At 44.2% G+C, this 19,261-nt stretch overlaps 1 protein-coding gene across 1 annotated transcript in view; it reads right to left on the bottom strand.

The window, feature by feature from the left end:
* Window positions 1-686: 686 nt before the first annotated feature.
* Window positions 687-19,261, bottom strand: part of AIFM1 (apoptosis inducing factor mitochondria associated 1) — a 36,035-nt gene continuing 17,460 nt past the window's right edge. The window contains exons 4-16 of the mRNA XM_007992674.2: window positions 18,998-19,122; window positions 18,737-18,867; window positions 16,733-16,823; window positions 11,866-11,950; window positions 11,131-11,207; window positions 9,626-9,734; window positions 8,413-8,520; window positions 7,971-8,059; window positions 7,373-7,513; window positions 4,642-4,784; window positions 2,995-3,119; window positions 1,289-1,485; window positions 687-950 (exon numbers count right to left, since the gene is read on the bottom strand). Coding sequence (XP_007990865.1) covers window positions 879-950; window positions 1,289-1,485; window positions 2,995-3,119; window positions 4,642-4,784; window positions 7,373-7,513; window positions 7,971-8,059; window positions 8,413-8,520; window positions 9,626-9,734; window positions 11,131-11,207; window positions 11,866-11,950; window positions 16,733-16,823; window positions 18,737-18,867; window positions 18,998-19,122 — 1,493 coding nt within the window. The 3' untranslated portion in view covers window positions 687-878. The remainder of the gene's footprint in view (window positions 951-1,288; window positions 1,486-2,994; window positions 3,120-4,641; window positions 4,785-7,372; window positions 7,514-7,970; window positions 8,060-8,412; window positions 8,521-9,625; window positions 9,735-11,130; window positions 11,208-11,865; window positions 11,951-16,732; window positions 16,824-18,736; window positions 18,868-18,997; window positions 19,123-19,261) is intronic.

Raw genomic sequence — 19,261 nt, 5'->3', positions numbered from 1 at the left:
AATCTGTAAAGTGAGGTATGCCCATAAGCATATTTTAGAAAAAAGGAGCTTAAGAGAGGACAGATGTCTGGCATGAGGACAACAGGCTGAAGAGTCAAGAGATGATGGTCCTTCCACGAGTCCGTCTCCAGGTTTAACTGTGAAGCACCAGGTCTCTGAACTCAGATTTGTAGTAAGTGCCCTTTCTGTCCCCTGCAGGACCCAGTCCAGTTCTGGGACAGGAGTTGTTCCAGGTTAAACGGAGTCTATTCCATACATTTATTTGTTCACTAATTTACAATGATCTATGAAGCACTTACTATGAAGCAGACCCTGTGCTAAGCTCTGGAGATAAAACTGTGAGCAAGGCCTTAACGTCAGGGCTCCTGCTTCCAGGAAGTCATGGGCTAGCAGGGAGACACATACACAAGGATGAGGCTTGGAAGGCTGGGAAAGTCTTCAGAGATAGTGAACTTCCTGAGAGGAGAGGAGGGGAGTCGAGTGTTGTGGGCCGAGGCCACAGCAGGTGTGTGCAAAGAGGTCTGGAGGGGTGAGGGAAGTTTGGAAATGAAAGGAGTTTTCACGGGTGGAGTAGGGCACGAATACGTGGCTGAGAAAAATCCTGCCCTTGGTGGGTGCTGCAATTTGCTTGCTTTCTAATAGGCTTTCCTCCTTCACCCACCTGCTCCCTTGACAAGAGAACAAAATTTAATTTAGAAGAATCAGAATTTATTTCACTATGTGAACATTAAGAATTTGCCTACATAGTTGAAAATATTCACAAAGGACTTGATCATTCACACTTATACACAGAGAAAGTCTGCAGAATAAAAAAATGCTCCTTTACCCATCCGACCCCTCAGGGGTGGCAGAGGGTTTGCCAATTCCACTGCGGGGCTTCAGTCTTCATGAATGTTGAATAGTTTGGCTACTTCATTGAGATCTTCATGCTGCTCACCGTCCTTAATGATCTGAGGGAGAGAGAGTAACAATAGGTCCCTAACTCACTCCATGTGCGTTCAGGCCATGCCCACACAATGGGGCCACCTGGGGCAGTCCCCATATCACACTGGGAGGGAGTTGTGGGAACAGCTCTCTGCTAAACCCAAACAAGCAGCCTGCCAACTCCCAGGTCACCCAGCCAAGTCCCAAGTGAAAAATAATGTTCCTGAGCCAAGGCTATACCTTTGTTCTGCTTAGGCACAATTTGACCTGGGGGACAATGCATCTCAGGGCACCTGATGAAGTTACAGGAGTGTTTCTGAGCCGTACTTCCCATCTTCCTCTAAGAGTTATGATGGGCACCTACCTTCCTTGCTATTGGCATTCGGTTAAAGATGTTCCATAGCACAATCCCCACGACCACTTTGTCCCTGAGGTAGAAGATGACACCTTTGCCGTAGTCCTCCCCCTGGACGGGGGCCTGTGGAACTGCCGGGGTGCTGGGAGGAATAGTAATTTCTGAAGCCTCGGACTCTGTCTCACTCTCTGATCGGATACCAGTTCCTGTGGCCAGCCCCCAAAACAAACAAACATAGAAGCAAAATCAAAACTTCAGTTATTATGAGCCTGGGAAATTCTAGAAGCCAACAGTCTTTCAAGGCCTGCTTCAAGCTACTTCTAGAGGATTTGTTTCTCTATGCCCCCTCAGTAAACCCTGGCCTTCACCAGCCCCTCTCCAGTGACAAAGCCAAGGAAAGGTCTTCCTTGCCAGCTCCTGGGCACAGGGTCAGTCTGACCCAAAACTTCCCTCCCTTATTATCTCATTTTAAATTCATGCTATGAATATTTCCTGATATCTGGATTTCTTCAAACTGCAGAAGGCTGGTCCTTGTCCTCTAAGAAATATTCTAGAGCAGCATGGTCCAAATACAGTAGCCACTAGCCACAGCCATGTAAATGAACATCATTTCAAACTGAGTAAGATGTAAAATTCAGTTCCTTATCTGCACTCACCATGTTTCATGAGCTCAGAAGCCACATGTGGCTAGTGGCTAATGTACTGGACAGGGCAGAGATGGAACATTTCCATCGCAGCAGAAAGTTCTATTGGACAGTGCTATTAGACAGATACTTTAGCCAAAGCAGAAGGCACTTCCATATGGAAAAACCATAGTGAAAGCATTTCTTCCTAGAGAAAGATAAGAGGGGAAGGGAAGGGTGGCATGGGAAGGGGGCACCTTGCCTTCTGAGAACCACTAGCCTCCAATAACACTGTCCAGTGGACAGAGCAGTGACATGAATCCACTTACTAGGTTACTAGGAGAGATCAATTAAGGAATATGGAATACATTAGAATTATACAGGAAAAGGAACTACATATCCATATAATGTCTTACTTTCTCCTTCTTAAAGAGCACCCTGCCCTTGAGACACCTCTGGCAAAAGGACACAGAGGTTAAATAACTTGAGCTAAGGTTAAGGAATAAGGTCTCGGAGTTAATGAAAGAGACATGTGTGGGAGAAAAGTTCATTCCAAGAGAGGTGCCTCCCATCTAAAGAAAACCTGGCACTAAGATCTGCCAAATGGAATGAGAGGCAGCTAAAGAACTACTCAGCCCAGTTCCTCCCTGCCCAGGACCCATGGAGGACAGCCAGTCTTAAGCTAAGGCTCTCAGGCCGTGTTCTTGAGATTTGCCTGAAGCAAAATAATAAAAATGACAACTGAAAGAAAGAAAAAAACGCAACCTAAAAAGTTCAGGTTTTCTTGTTTTCTTCCTTAGATAGGTCTTCCCAGAGACAAACGAAACAACAGTGTCGTTGAGTTAGCCACTGTCCACTGTCTAGGACAGATACCCACAATATCTGAATCTATGCTTTGCCCAGGATACCTGATTTTGCCAAATCTCAGACCACTGAAGAGTGAGGACTTGAGGTTTGGTTTCTTTTAAAGCACAACATGAAGAGAGGCTTTCACTGACAGCCCCCGCTGGCCAATACAGAAACCCCTTGTTCAGGAGAATCTGGACCACTGCTTCTCAAAACTCTCTAAGAGGAGTGCTGGGGCTTCCTTACCTGACTGCTCTGTGGCAGATTTGGGGTTGTCTTGTGCAGTTGCTTTTGCAAAAACACCAACTGTGGGCAAACTACTGTCCACAAGACCAATAGCTTCATAGCCAACGTCGGGGCCCAAATCACTCCTAACAAGAGAGAAGAGGGTGTTCTGTCAAGGGACTGTAAGGAATGACATGGTAGCACATATTCACCACGACAATACACTTTTTTTTTTTTCCTGAGCCGGAGTTTCGCTTGTCGCCCAGGCTGGAGTGCAATGGTGAGAACTCAGCTCACTGCAACATCTGCCTCCTGGGTTCAAGTGATTCTCCAGCCTCAGCCTCCTGAGTAGCTGGGATTATAGGCATCCACTACCACACCTGGCTAATTTTTGTATTTTTAGTAGAGACGGGATTTTACCATGCTGGCCAGGCTGGTCTTGAACTCCTGACCTCAAGTAATCTGCCCGCCTTGGCCTCCCAGAGTGCAGGGATTACAGACATGAGCCACCGTGCCCGACCAACACCGCACTCTTATGCTAACCAAAGAACTCAGTATGCATATCACGAGACGCCAAACTGATCTGCTGTTGCTAGAGCATCTAGGGATGACCATGAGAAAGTAAGATTAACCCTAACAGCTTTGACTTTTCCTTAAAAAGCCATTATACACAATCACATATCCATGCAGTGACTGAAGTGTTCTTCAATTTATTCATGCTTTTATCCTATGCCACATTTGAAAAGTGATGAGGTCCCCACTTTTGCTATTTACTACTTTCGTCTTGAAATTCCCTTTTTGAAGCTTCAAAGAGTGTTCCACATTTACAGAATTCAGAATTTGAGATGTTTTACGGTTTCATTAACCTATGGTATTTCCCCTTAGCCTCCACTTTTCTTTTCTTTAGCTTTTAAAACGTTTTTATTTAAAAAATTCAGACGAGCTCTTGGTATGTTGCCCAGGTTGGTCTCGAACTTCTGGGCTCAAGCAATCCCCCGGCCTTGGTCTCCCAAAGTGCTGGGATTAGAGGCATGAGCAACCACACCAGACCAGCCTTCATCTTTTAGGACTGGAATGCTTTCTGACATTCCTTTTTTTTTTTTTTTTTTTTTTTTTTTGAGACGGAGTCTCGCTCTATTGCCCAGGCCGGAGTGCAGTGGTGTGATCTCGGCTCACTGCAACCTCCACCTCCCGGGTCCAAGCAATTCTCCTGCCTCAGCCTACCGAGTAGCTGGGATTACAGGCGCGCGTCACTATGCCAGGCTAATTTTTGTATTTTTAGTAGAGACAGGGTTTCACCATGTTGGTCAGGCTGGTCTCAAACTCCTGGCTTCGTGATCCGCCCACCTCGGCCTCTGAGATATTTTGCCAGAAGTGCTGGTGCCATCTCCATTCATTCACCTAGTCTAACAAACATCAGACGGAACACTTAAAATAACTTTTTTTTCTCTTTTAATGTTTTACAAAAGGAGCAGTTTGGTGAAAAACCAATCAGGACACTTTTGCCAGATGGCTACCTGAGGGTAGAATGTGTGGACATGAGATGGACTTTTTTCCCTTCTGTATGAAGCTAACTGGCTCATAATAAAACCAAACCATAACTCTGTGTTATGGTCCTAGAGATACTGAACTGTAATCAATTGGGTCCCCAAGGCACACAACTATTACCAGAACATTGACTGATGCCAGTACGGCTTAGCAGCTCCAGTCATATTTTCTCCAGCCAATCTTCCACTCACAACAGCATGATCATGGTGCTCTACCCGCCTCCTTCCCAACTTTATATCATAGAAGCATGCAGCATCTCCTGCCTGTGGAAACAAATACATAACATGAACACATGATTAAAAAAAAAAAAAAAAGCAAGTTAAAGACAAAATATAAACTTTGGGGGTTCAAAGAACACTTGTAATGGTAACTAATTCATGTTTTCCATCTACAGGCCAGAGTTGTACTTAAACTAACAAAAACAGCTGATAACCCATTCAAATTTTTTTTTTTTTTTTTTTTTTTTTTTTGAGACAGGGTCTCACTCTATTGCCTGGGCTGGAGTGCAGTGGTGTGATCATGGCTCACCACAGCCTGGACTTCCAGGCTCAGATGATCCTCCCACCTCAGCCTCCCAAGTAGCTGGGACTACAGGAATGTACCACCATGCCCGGCTTTTTTTTTTTTTTTTTTAAGAGATAGGGTGTTGCCATGTTGCCCAGGCTGGTCTCGAACTCCTGGGCTCAAGCAATGTCCCTGCCTCAGCCTTCCAAAGTGTTGGGATTACAGATGTGAGCCACCATGCCTGGCCTGAGATCTCATTTTAAAATATCGATTCCAGGCCAGGTGCAGTGGCTTATGCCCGTAATCCCAGCACTTTGGGAGGCCAAGGTGGGCGGATCACAAGGTCAGGAGTTCGAGACAAGCCTGGCCAATATGGTGAAACCCCATCTCTACTAAAAATACAAAAAATTAGGCGGGTGTGGTGGCGAGCACCTGTAATCCCAGCTACTTGGGAGGCTGAGACAGGAGAATGAATGGCTTGAACCCGGGAGGCGGAGGTTGCAGTGACTCGAGATCGTGCCACTGTACTCCAGACTGGGAAACAGAGTGAGACTACGTCCCCCCCCAAAAAAAATCTATTCTGCTTCCATAAAGCTAACCTAAATCTTCTATAGTTCGGTTTACTTATGCCTACTTCCTGTTCTTTCCTTAACAGACTGGATATTTAATAACCATGATTTGCAGAATATTCTTTTCTATATGTAGAAACCAGTTTTTGGATGTGACTGCCTCTCACCTAGAAATGTTTTCTTAGATTTCTTTTTGTCATTCAGTATTCATTCATTCAACAAATATTTATGGAGTACTTATTATATACAAAAGTATTATGTTGTCCGGGTTGCTGAGACAAAACTGACATGGACCTTGACTATGAGGAGCATACAACCTAGTACAGAAAGATACAGCCTTGCTCATAACTACAGAGCAATGTAAACAGTAATGTGCCATATGAAAGGTACAGATTAAAGGAGTCAAGTATTTCAAGCAGAGGGCAAGAACCTCCAGCCGGGGGTGAACTGGGCCAGCTTCACGAAGGATGTGGTATTTGAGCTCTCTAACCCTTTGTTCATCTTTGTGGCTATTTAGACTCCCCCAAAGCAACCTAAAAATCCAACGAGTAAGCAACGGTAAAGTAAACTGTGAATTCACTTAATGGAACATATAGTCATTAAACTGTTTACAAAGTCTGAAGCAACATAGAAAATGCTTACATTTATGGTGTTAAGTGGAAAAGAGCAGAATATTATATATAGTATGCTTGCCATGAATAAAACAAACCAACAATAAAACCTACATGCAAGGAAACAAAGGGAAGGAAATTCACCAAAATATTAATGGTTGCTGCAGGTGACTTTCCTCTCTCCTTCTTGTCTGTCTTCTACATTGACCACATATTACTTTTTTTTTTTTTTGAGACTGAGTCTTGCTCTGTTGTTGCCCAGGCTGGAAGGCAGTGGCGTGATCTCTGCTCACTGCAGCCTCTGCCTCCTGAATTCAAGTGATTCTCCTGCCTCACTCAGCCCCCCAAGTAGCTGGGATTACAGGTCTGTGCCACTACACCCGGCTAATTTTTGTATATTTTTAGTAGACACGGGGTTTTTGCCATGTTAGCCAGGCTGGTCTCGAACTCCTGATCTCAAGTGATCCACCTGCCTCAGCCTCCCAAAGTGCTGGAATTACAGGCGTGAGCCACTTCGCCTGGCCCATGTATTACTTTTATAACAAGTTAAAAAAATCCAGTACATTTCATCTTTTTTTTTTAAAGCAAGGTTTGGAGGGGAAAAAAATTCCTCCAAGGTGCCTATGTCCTTAGTTGCAGAGTCCATAAACAAACACAATACACTTGTAACTAGCAATGGGGAAATTACCTCATGGTTCCTACATACTATAGTCTTGTTTGTGTCATAATAAATTGTAAAAAACAGCTAAAAATAGTACTCAAGGAAAATGAAAACAGAGTAATTTTCCTTTCTAGGGAACAGGTTATAAATTGCTTCATCCTCCATCCTCCGGATTCACGTTTGAGCAAAGGGAACAGCAGATCCATCTGAAAGCTATGTGCATGCCCACCAGGGGTTATGCTAGTGGCTGATGCCAGTAAGTAGAACCAGAAGAGCTCTACTCCTGCAGGCATGCACACTGCTCATTTTATCTGCCACTAGCTTGCACATGAGGCCATACCTGGTCTTCTGAATCAAGCAGTTCACACATTTCTATTCTGTACCCTCAGCCTCTAAACATTCTGACCCTATCTGGTTAGGCTGATGAGCTTTAGCACACCACCAGGCAGACCTGTTCACAGGCTAGGGAGAATGAACTGTGCCTGGTCATGCTGTAGCACACTTACCACCCAGATGTTAGAGCGTGCTTGTAGCTCTGCATTTACCCGGAAGCCACCAAAATCTGAGTCTATTTCCAGGCCACCAGTCTTGGCCAACTCAACATTGGGCTCCAGGCCCACAGCTGCCACTATGTGGTCAGTTTCTACCTGAGGCAAAAAAGAAATAATTCAGTCAATTACCACAGTTCCCATTTATGCCTACAGGCGTAACAATGGCCCATCATGCCATTAAGAATTGGGACTTCAAAAAATCATGGGTTAACTTACCTCTGGTAAATGGATTTTAAGTTCTATTTCATAAGCCTCCACCACCCCATCCCATGCACATCCCCCATGTCATTCGAACAGAAATCTGCCACCCTAGCCAGGACTCAAAACTCTGTGAGACAGATAGAAAGGGGCTAAGGGAAAGTGGTTCACAGGTGTCTACTCTGGCTCTCATCATTCTGTTTTAATGGAGGGGTAGTTAACTCGGAAAATTGTATCAGGTTAATGGCAACTGCCAGGAAAAATAATCTACTGGTGTCAAATGAAGGAGTAAGAATGAGGTAAGGGGAGTGGAGAACTGGAAGGCCTCCTGACAGGCTGTCTTTTCCTTCCTTACCTTCCTGCCGTCTTTCAGCTTGATAAGTAACTTGCCACTGCTGACTCCAACCGATTGAACAATAGCATTGGGCATCACCTTAACTCCCTCTGTAAAGGCAAACAAGACCTGAGAGTGAGCCTACGAGGCTGTCACTTTAATGGGAAATAGGGAAGCTGACCAGTGGTCTCCTTCATGGTAAAACCAATAATCAGTACACAGGCAGTTTTGGAGAGCCGCAAGAACCTACACCCATGGCTCATTTCCAGCACTTCCAGGAATTTGGGGCATCTGATTCAGAACACCTAGATGAACTTAGCTGACTGGAGAATGGTGGAAACATTTTACAGGTCAGGTGATAGGGCTTATGTCAAGGGGGTTCCCATAGAAGCGAAGTTTGCCTTAGGTCACACTCAAAGGAAATAGAGTGGCAGCATATAGCATATAGAAACAGTCTCTCTACCTCGTCTGACTTTTTCCATGGTCCAGTTGCTGAGGTATTCAGGGAGGATCTTTCCCATATTTCCTTTCTCGGGGAAGAGCTGAATCACTTCTGTGCCCAAGGCTCGAGCTGGGAAGAAGAAACAGAGTAGTTATAGCAGGAAGCAAAAGTCAATCCTAGGAAGACAGTAAGAGAAGTAAAGGAGCAGCAGGCAGCCCTCACTAAAGACAGGGCAGAGCTGCAATCCAGGCCAGAGCGCCCACTTACAGGACACTGGGCATGAGGGTCTCGGTGCTCAAGTTCATTTGTAACGCAAATACAACAGGTATCAGAACTTCTGGCCCCAGATTAAGCTTCAGATGGTGAACTCTGTGTACTTCCACCTATGCAGTCACCTAAGGCTTACACAAGTGCTTTGCAACCTCTGAATAGGAAGCATCCTCCTGAAAAGATGCCCTGATTTCATATATCTGAAAAAGAACATTAAGATAACTAGTTGCCATGAAACATTCCAACTGGAGCTCACAGATCCGTCAAGCTGGGAACCATCACGTGCCCAAAGAAGGTTTTGGCTTTTTACACGAGGTAGCAGTTGAAAGACACCTATAATTCTGTAGTCTGCATTGCTCTTATCATCTTCATAAGTTACTTTCCTTAATATTTTATTTCTAAGGAGTCCTGGCATAGAGGGTAGAGGAAAGGAAAGAAAGCATTGCTGTTGGCAGGGTGCAGTGGCTCACACCTGTAATTCCAGCACTTTGGGAGGCCGAGGTGGGCGGATCACCTGAGGTTGGGAGTTCAAGACCAGCCTGACCAACATGGAGAAACCCCGTCTCTACTAAAAATACAAAATTAGCCAGCTGTGGTGGTGCATGCCTGTAATCCCAGCTACTCTGGAGGCTGAGGCAGGAGAATCGCTTGAACCTCGGAGGCGGAGGTTGCAGTGAGGAGAGGTCGCACCATTGCACTCCAGCCTGGGCAACAAGAGCGAAACTCCGTCTCAAAAAAATAAAATAAAATAAAATAAAATTTAAAAAGCGTCGCTGTTAAGTTGCTCAGGTGACAGCTTTTTGGTCACCAAGGGATCCCTCACCAGAACTAATCTCAGTGCTTAGCTTTTCACTGTATAAACCTTAATTAAACTCTACAGATCCTGTCAAACACATCTCTGGGATTCACAGAAAAGCTGTATAAGACTAGAGAAAGAATATCGAGGTCACTCCTCAATACTCACCCTTTCTGCCAAGAGCACAGGCCAGTTCGCTACCAAGGAAGCCCCCACCGATAATCGTAATTGATTTGACTTCCCGTGAAATCTTCTCCAAGCTTCTAAAGTCTCCAATCTGCAGGACCACATCAGTTTAGTCCATTAATTTCCAAAAGGGGCATAGGATAATAATACTAGGAAGTAGTTTCTTCTAAATCTTTGGCAACAGTAAATTTTCTCCTTGTATAAAGTGACTCAATTAAAACTTCTATATTATTAATGGAAATTTCTTTCTTCATGGTAAAATTCCTTCTATAAACAGTGGTTCTCAATTGGTGGCAATTTTGTCCCTATCTTCCCCAGGAGGACATCTGGCAATATCTGAAGACATTTTTGGTTGTGAGAGCAAGTAGGTGCTCCCAGCATTTAGTGTACAAAAGGCCAGGATGCTGCTAACATACTACAATGGCATAAGACAGCCCCCACTACAATTATCCAGCTCAAAATGCCAATACTGCAGAGGCTGACAAACCTTGTTCTAGGAAGAACTTAAAAGACAGTACCCAGTCTGGCCAACAGGGTGAAATCTCATCCCTACTAAAAATACAAAAAAAATTAGCTGGTCGTGGTGGCACATGCCTGTAATTTCAGCTACTTGGGAGACTGAGTCACAAGAATTGCTTGAACCTGGGAGGTGGACGTTGCAGTGAACCAAGATCGTGCCACCACACTCCAGCCTGGGCGATAGAGTGAGACTCAGTCTTGGAAAAAAAAAAAAAGACAGGGCCGGGCGCGGTGGCTCACGCCTGTAATCCCAGCACTTTGGGAGGCCTAGGCAGGTGGATCACAAGGTCAGGAGATTGAGACCATCCTGGCTAACATGGTGAAACACCATCTCTACTAAAAATACAAAAAATTAGCCGGGCATGGTGGTGGATGCTTGTAGTCCCAGCTACTTGGGAGGCTGAGGCAGGAGAATGGCGTGAACCCGGGAGGCAGAGCTTGCAGTGAGCCGAGATTGCGCCACTGCACTGCAGCCTGGGCAACAGAGCGAGACCCTGTCTCAAAAAAAAAAAAAAAAAAAAAAAAGACAGGACAAATCTTATCCCTGAAAAAATGACAGCAGTTTTTATACGCACAGTGTTAAGCAGCAGAACACCCCCTTGCTTTTTCTTTAGGTACTTTTTTTCTCTGAAGTCTCTACACAGCAGTTGCAATGAAAATGCCAACAGGCTATAAGGGGTTCCAATGAATCAAACGCATCAGGAAAAAACAACTATGGAAGAGCAATCAGAAGGATCTATTGCAAGCAATACAAACACTCCATTTTTTCCGTAGGAGCTTAAAACCCTTGAGTGAGGTATCTGAGGTGCAGAGAGAGGAAGTGACTTGCTCAAGGCCAGATAACAAGTCTGGAGAAGAGCCATAAATAGAACTTGGATCTCCCAAGTCCCGGGTGGGTGCTTGGGGACTGCAAGATTATACTACCTCTTCAAAAACAACACAAAGAAAACACTAAAGCAGACAATTACCTTTCTGAAAAGCGTTGTTCTACTCTTCACCTCTGCTCCAGCCCTATCAATGGCAGACAGACTTCTTGGAGTACCTCCTGGAAATAAGAGAAGGAAAACCCTTTAGCCCAACAAGCAGGAGCTAGCCCAAACAATACTCCCTCCACCACACAAAGGTGGAGCCCTCTTCACTTAGCACCATGGCGGCAACAACAGGATAGGATGTGAAGGCTTTGTTTGCCTTCAGCTCGCCTCCCAGCAGGCTTTTTGTCAGTTGTCTTTGAGAAGCAGATTTGAGAGTCTGTCTTCAAGGGGTACACCCTCCCCCTAGGTGGCCAAAAGGCCTTACTTTTGGCTTCCATGTTCTCTTTGAGTTTTTCATGAGGATTTGCCAGCTAGCATAGCTACATGGGTTTAATGAATTGCTTCTGTCTCCTCTCTTGGTTTCTGATTGCAACTGGCAATGAAGCCACAAACATCACTTTTAGGGCACAGGGCACAGGGTGAAGGCTAAGCAGGGAGAGAAAAAAGGACAACTTCTTCATGCCTTTACTGGGAGAAGAGCAAGGATCATCCAGAAGGGCTGGTGATCCAGGATGCCTGGACACAGCCAGCTTTTGTACCAAGAGAAGACACCCACTTCAGAGAGTCTGGGTTTCCATTTTCTTAAGTAGTAATACCTTCTACAGAGAAAGCTGGACTCTAAAACTTGAATGAGCTGTATCAGGGAAGAAAGCCATCTCCAGAAATGCTCACCTGTTGCAATCAAGCACTTTTCATAGGTTATTTGAGAGCCATCATTAAGTTTCACCATGTTGCCTCTCACATCCAGCTGTACTACCTGGTACAGTCACACACATACACAAAAGAGGTAGAGATGAATTAGCTTTGAAAAAAATTTATTGAGATATAATTCACATCAAATTCACCATTTTAAAGTGTGGAATTCTGTGGATTTCAATATATTCACAAGGTTGTACCACCATCACCACTATCTGATTTCAGAATATTTCCATCACCACCCCCAAACTCCAGGCCAATAAGAAGTTGTCAGTCCAGGACGGGCACAGTGACTCATGCCTGTAATCCCAACACTCTGGGAGGCTGAGGTGGGCGGATCACTGAGGCCATGAGTTCGAGACCAGTCTGGCCAATATGGGAAAACCCCGTCTCTACTAAAAATACAAAAATTAGCCAGGTGTGGTGGCATATGCCTGTGGTCTCAGCTACTGGGGAGACTGAGGTAGGAGAATCACTTGAACCTGGGAGGCAAAGGTTGCAGTGAGCCGAGATCATGCCACTGCACTCCAGCCTGGGCAACAGAGGAAGATTCTGTCTCAAAACAAAACAAAACAAAAAACAAACAAACAAACACAAAAGTTGTCAGCCCAATAAGAAGAATTAGTTCTTGACCTAAAGCGATCCTTAAGAAACCATATCCAAGTAATCATGGGAACCACAGTTTCTGGTACCCAGTTTTTTCAGGCAGTCATATGTTGGAAATAGACAGAAAGCAGGTAACATTAGAGCAAGTCATGACAGTCCTGAAGCCCTGCCCCATGTGTGGAAAAGGAGAATCGGAATAGCCTTTCTTATTTGGCTGTTTGGAATCACTTATTATTACTTTGTTAATAACCCTCCTACGTCTACAACATTTTTACAGAATGCTTTCTCCAACTTGTAGCCTTCACTGAAACTTGGCTCTCTCTTAAGGAGAGCTTACATGTAGAGGCTGTTAGTTCCCCCACACTCCACATCGCAAGGCCAGGAGGAGGTGTTGGCATTTTGCAAGCTTCTTGAGGTTACTGGTCTGCTGCTTCCAGATTCTTGTACTTTCATTCTCTTCTGAGGGACATCAGAGGAGTCCTATATTCCTATGAATCACTTTTTTGAGCCACCTCCTCGCTACTCCTCCTGATTCACTGAAGACCTTGGAAACTGGCTCATACTGTTCCTCATCTTGTTATCTCCTAAACCGCTCCTTCTACCTCAATTATCCTACTTGTTGGTCACAATTTTCCATCCCTTCAGCTTTTGCTCAGTCTGTCTCCTATACTTGCTTTCAATTTTCTCTGTTTATTTGACTAGCTGCTCCATTCTAACTAATTTGGGCTGATGGTAGAACATCCAAACTGTTCTTTTGCCAGTACCTTTAATTCCCTTGCACCCTACTCCTTCTTATGGTTAAGAGTTTGAGCTTTGGAGTCAGAGAGAATAGGCACCCAGTCTTTGCTCCACTCTTTACTAGCTATGAGACCATTCAATTAAGCACCTACTATGTATCAAGTTTAGACAGTGATCCTCACTGCTTTCAGAGTTTAGTGGCCAAGACAATTTAACAAGCACTAACAGTAATCAAGAGTGATACATGTGATATGAGTGGTAAGAACAGTGCAGGTAGTACTGGGAACATATGACATATGTAATCTAGTTAGGGTGGGTTGGGTAAAGCTTTCTAGAGGCAACGACATGAACTGAGATCTGATGCAGCTTCTTTAGCCTCCTTTGATTTGTCCCTGGTAAGCTCCCTCTTCAATCCAATCCTGCTACTCAACCCTCAACGTTGCTCGCTCTCAGATAACCATCTTATGTTATATTGTATTGTGAAAACAAATGAAGCCATTAGATGTGATCTTCCACAGCTTCCCATGAGGCATGAGGGCTCCCCACCACCCCTGCCCAGCCTATTAACATTCTTGTCCCATCCAACAGGTCCCGCCTTTGATTCTACGTCCTCCTCGCGCTTTTATCCAATTGCCATCTCTCTCTTCTCATTTAAATCTTTTGAAAGAGTACTTTACCCTCTCTTCTAACTTCCCAATGGTATCTGTTTTATTTTATTTTATTTTATTATTTTTTTGAGATGGAGTCTTGTTCTGTCACCCAGGCTGGAGTGCACTGATGCAATCTTGGCTCACTGCAACCTCCGCCTCCTGGATTCAAGCAATTCTTGTGCTTCAGCCTCCTGAGTAGCTGGGATTACAGGTGTGCACTACCACACCCGGCTAATTTTTGTATTTTTAGTAGAGACGTGTTTTCACCATGTTGGCCAGGCTGGTCTCTAACTCCTGACCTCAAGCGATTCACCTGCTTCAGCCTCCCAAAGGTATCTGAACCGCCAAATCTCACGGTGCATTTTACAGTTCTTTTCTTCCCAGATTCTTCTGCCACAGTAATACTGTGGATCACATCCTCCTTCTTGAAACTCCCTATATCCTTGGCTCCTGTCCTCAGGTTTCGGGTTCTTCTTAACCCTGCGTCCTAAAAATTGGGGTTCCCTAGGGCTCTATCCTTGCCTTACTCCTCTTCTCACCAGATCAGTTCTCCCTGGGAGGCTTTACCTACTCTCATGGTTTCAACTCCTAGACATATGCAGATGATTCTCGACTCTCTGTCTGAGCCCAGGTCCCCTGAGCGTAGCAGTCATATGTCCAACTGCCCAGAAGACACCTTCACACAGATATTCCACTTCATACTTAATGGTCCAAAACTGAATTCTATCTTCTCCCTTAAACTAGCTCTTCCTCTTGTAATGTCTTTTTCAGCTCGGGGTACACTGCCATCCACTCAGACATGCAGGCTAGAAATTAGAAAATCATCTTTGCCTCCTCCATCTCCTACCTTTAACCAACCACCAAGCCTCATCAAGCATGCCTCCTAAGCATGCCTCAAGTGTGCTCCCTACTTCTCTTCACCTTTCTATCAAGAAGTAATACTGGCTGGACATGATGGCTCATGCCTGTAATCTCAGCACTTTGGGAAGCCAAGGTGGGTGGATCACCTAAAGTCAGGAGTTCGAGACCAACCTGGCCTACATGGTGAAACCCCGTCTCTACTAAAAAGACAAAAAAAAATTAGCCAGGTATGGTGGCGCATGCAGCTACTTAGGAGGCTAAGGCAGGAGAATCACTTGAACCTGGAAGGCAGAGGTTGCAGTGAGCCAAGATCACGCCACTGTACTCCAGCCTGGGCAACAGAGTGAGAATCTGTCTTAAAAAAAAAAAAAACATTAATACACTGTACACTGATGCTATTAATAGTTTAGGCTCTGGAATCAGAATATCTGGGTTCCAATTCTGTGGCCTCAGACAGACCCGGGTTCAAATTCTCTCTCTACTGCTTACTAGCTATGTGAGTTTAGGCAAATTATTTAAAATTTATTTATTTTTAAAAATTTCAACTTATTTCTCTGTAAGAGGGAAATAATATTCACAAGATTATTGGGAGGATAAAATGAGATGGTACACATAAAGCATTTAATAGCTGTGCTTACAAGATTAGAATAGGTACTATACAAATTTTACCTCTTACTTTCTTCTTCTTCATCATCATCATCACACCACTACTATTCTAATTTGGGCTCTCATCACCTGTTGCCTAGATTATTGCAATAATCTCTGAAATGGTCTCCCTCTAGTCTTGTCTCACTGAAATCCATCCTCCTCACAGCCAATAGTGATTATTTAAAATTCAATTGCCTAAAATGCAACAGCTCCCCAGCTCTCCAGTGCAGAAAAAGCTCTTTCATGCAAAGCCCTCCACAATCAGGCTCCCTGCTTCATCTCTTGCCACTTCCTAATTTGTACCTAACTGCTCTGTCAGTACCGAGCTGCTTCTATTTCTTGGCACCAAACATGCTTTTTTGTACCCCTGTGCTTTTGCTTAAATGCTGTTCTTTTTTACTTGAATGCTCTTCACTCTTCTCTAGTCTGGTGAATGCCTCTTCATTCCATAAGACTGCCCATTCTGTAAGACCTTCTCCTCCAGAAAGCCTTTCCTGATGTCATCACTCAACTGGGCATGCTTCCCAGTATTTCCCACAACATAGTGCACAGATCTCTCTTACTACACACCTATGTGTTATGATTATATATTTCTGTTTCTGCCTAATACAGTTAGCCCCTAGAGGGCAGGGCCTGAGTGTTGTTTACACATAGGGGACACAATGTCTCATTACCAGCTTATCAACAAACCTATATCCATCTTCTCTGTCTAATGTCCCCTTATAGGAGAAGTGGGTATGTTCCTAACAAACGACAATCCCTCCATTTATGCTGTGTATCTCATCTACTCTGGGCTTTTGCTCCTTCAGAAAACACCTCCCTATTGGAACACTGCCATTAGTTTACACACACACTCTAGTACCTGCCATTAACAACAATAAAATATAACAAAACCATCCTGGGACTCCAGAAATACCCTCTAATAACTGACCTTATTACTCAGACACTCACCTTTTAAAGTCTAACAATATCTTCTATGCTGAGTTATGCCCAAATTATTTTACTATAATGAATAATACATATTTGTCAATCTTTTCTCATCAATAATCCCAGAGAGAAGTTAGTGTGGGAAAATAGGAAGGATGAGGAAGGGTAGAAGAGCAAATAGGAGAGATAACAGCTTTTAGGGTCAAGTTGAGTCAGCATGCTACCCTAGGCTTTGATACTCGTGCTTTCCCCAGAAAGACACACTCAGCATTATTAAACCTAAAGCAGCTCGATCCTTCTTTGATGAGCTACAATGGCAGGACAGACATAAATGGTAATGGAAACACACATCACCATACTGGCTGGTGGGCACGTACGTACAGCCTGACAAAGGAAGCGGTCTACTAGCTCACCTTCTTCCCAGTGAGGACAGCCACACCACCATTCTCAATGTGAGGCAGGTCCTGAGCAGAGACATAGAAAGAAGGTGGCTGGAAATATATGCTGTACGGAGAAGAGAGGGAGAATATTATAAGCATGTGGAACTGTTATCAGCTTCCCCCAAAGCTTTAATAAAACTGTTTCCATTATCAGAAACTTTAAGGGACGTTTTCCAAAGTAAGTCTCCAAGTCTATTAAATCGTGGTCATGACTTGCTTACATACACGCATCCAGATCAGGAGTTCTCAACCTGGGGCAATTTTGCCCCCAGGGGATGTTTGCCAGTGTCCAGAGACAATCTAGGTTGTAACAAACAACTTGGGTAAGGATGCTACTCATATCCAGTGGGTAATGGCCAGGGATGCTGCTAACCATCCTACGATGCACTGGACAGCTCCCCACTCCCAGCAAAGTGTTATCCTGCTCCAAATGTCTATAGTGCTGAGGCTGAGGATCTTGCTCTAGATTTAGTTTCATTTCAAAGTAAGAACAAGTGGAGCACTCACGGAGCTGGTATTCACATATCCACCCAAATGGGTTGTCCAGAATGGTGCTCTTCAATGGAACAACTAATTCTAGCTCCTGAGATGACTCTGCCTCAAACAGTTATCAACTATGATATATTAATATTAATTAATTAATATTGGCTGGGTGCAGTGGCTCAGGTCTGTAACCCCAGTGCTTTGGGAGCCCAAGGTGGAAGGATCACTTGAGGCCAGGAGTTTGAGAACAGATTGGGCAACATAGCAAGATCTCATCTCTAGAAAAAAAAATTTTTAATTAATAAAAAGCACATGGTGGTACACACCTATAGTCCTAGTTACTCGGGAGGCTGAGGTGGGAGGATCACCTGAGCCCAGGAGTTTGAGACTGCAGTGAGCTACGATTTGGCCACTGTACTCCAGCATGGGTGACAGAGCCAGACCCTGTCTCTAAAAATATGTATGTATGTATGTATGTATATATGCATAAATATACATATAAAGTTAGCCACTAACTTAATTGAAAGTATACATCCTGTTTGAAAATGGAACATGATAGTGGGGGTGAGCGAGAAGGGTAAGTTTGTAAAATTTGGTCCGGTATCAAAGCAGTCACCAATGAGAAAAAAATTGGAACCCAAAGAACACGGTACTAAAATTAAGAGATCTAAGTTGTCCTTCAAAAGGAAAAAGCTTCTGGACCTGTATCTCCAAGTCTGTCATGCAAAAATTCTAACAGAGGCTCTTCCTTACAGTCTTCCTACTCTACTCCTGAAATTCTAAATGCCTGCTAGGCTGTCAAAGAGAGTGCTGTTAAATAGTTTCTTTTCTTCTGCTCTTGTAGGACATGTCTAGGCAAGTATAAAGAAGTGATGGCTGGGCGCAGTGGCTCACGCCTGTAATCCCAGCAATTTGGGAGGCCGAGGCGGGGCAGATTACAAGGTCAGGAGATCGAGACCATCTTGGTCAACATGGTGAAACCCCGTCTCTACTAAAATACAAAGAAATTAGCTGGGCGTGGTGGTGCGTGCCTGTAATCCCAGCTACTTGAGAGGCTGAGGCAGGGGAATTGCTTGAACCTGGGAGGCGGAGGTTGCAGTGAGCTGAGATCGTGCCACTGTACTGCACTCCAGCCTGGTGAGAGCAGCAAGACTCTGTCTCAAAAAAAAAAAAAAAAAAAGAAGTGACAATACAGGCCAAGTTGATCTTCACCTAAAGAAACTTAACATAAAGGTTCCAGAAATAGGAACATTAGTATTTCAGAGGCCAATATTACACCATCAACTGTTGGTAGATCTGGTAACAGAATCCAGGACTCTTGCCCTTTGTAGACTGTTATCTCTAAGCTGTACCAAGTGTGGACCGTAGTAGACTCTAGTGGACAGCCAAGTCATCCCTCCTATTCACTGTACACAGTCAGTGGCAAAATCCTAACCTACTCTCTCTGCTTAGCTGAAGTTGTTAGTCAGGCTCATTTTACATAAGCAAACACACCTTCTCTCTTTTCCATTCCACTGTTTGAATCGCAGTGTCTTTGTGACATTTGGGTCATCTGAAAACCACAGTTCTTTTGAAAGAGGAGGTCGCATGTATGGCAGCTCAGGATCTTCAGATACAATCAGTACCTTCAGACATAAAAATCATGATGCTTATCAGAGCCAAGTAATTTAAGAGGCAAATGTCAAAACGTTCACATTAGCTAAATACTTGCAGACTGTACCCTCTGCACCAAGCCAAAAAAAACATGTACCTTACCCTGGCCCCAGGATCCCGAGCCCGGATGGATCTGGCTGCAGCAAAAGCAGCCGTGCCTCCACCGATTAGCAGAAAAGGAACATGACTTGGCACGCTGTCTTGAGGAACTTCCTCTCCTTCTGAAGCTGAAAGCAACAAAACACACTGGATGAATCTTCTTGAAGTCTCAGATGATTCTTTGCCACTGTTAACAAAAAATCACCTTGCACTTGTCTCAATCCTCTACATAAAGCTAGCAAAACATAGGACCTACATGAACCTTAA

Source organism: Chlorocebus sabaeus, chromosome X (genome assembly GCF_047675955.1).
Source record: "Chlorocebus sabaeus isolate Y175 chromosome X, mChlSab1.0.hap1, whole genome shotgun sequence".
Taxonomy (NCBI): domain Eukaryota; kingdom Metazoa; phylum Chordata; class Mammalia; order Primates; family Cercopithecidae; genus Chlorocebus; species Chlorocebus sabaeus.
Note: the sequence above shows the minus strand (reverse complement) of the source record. Positions and strands in the feature narration are given on the sequence as shown.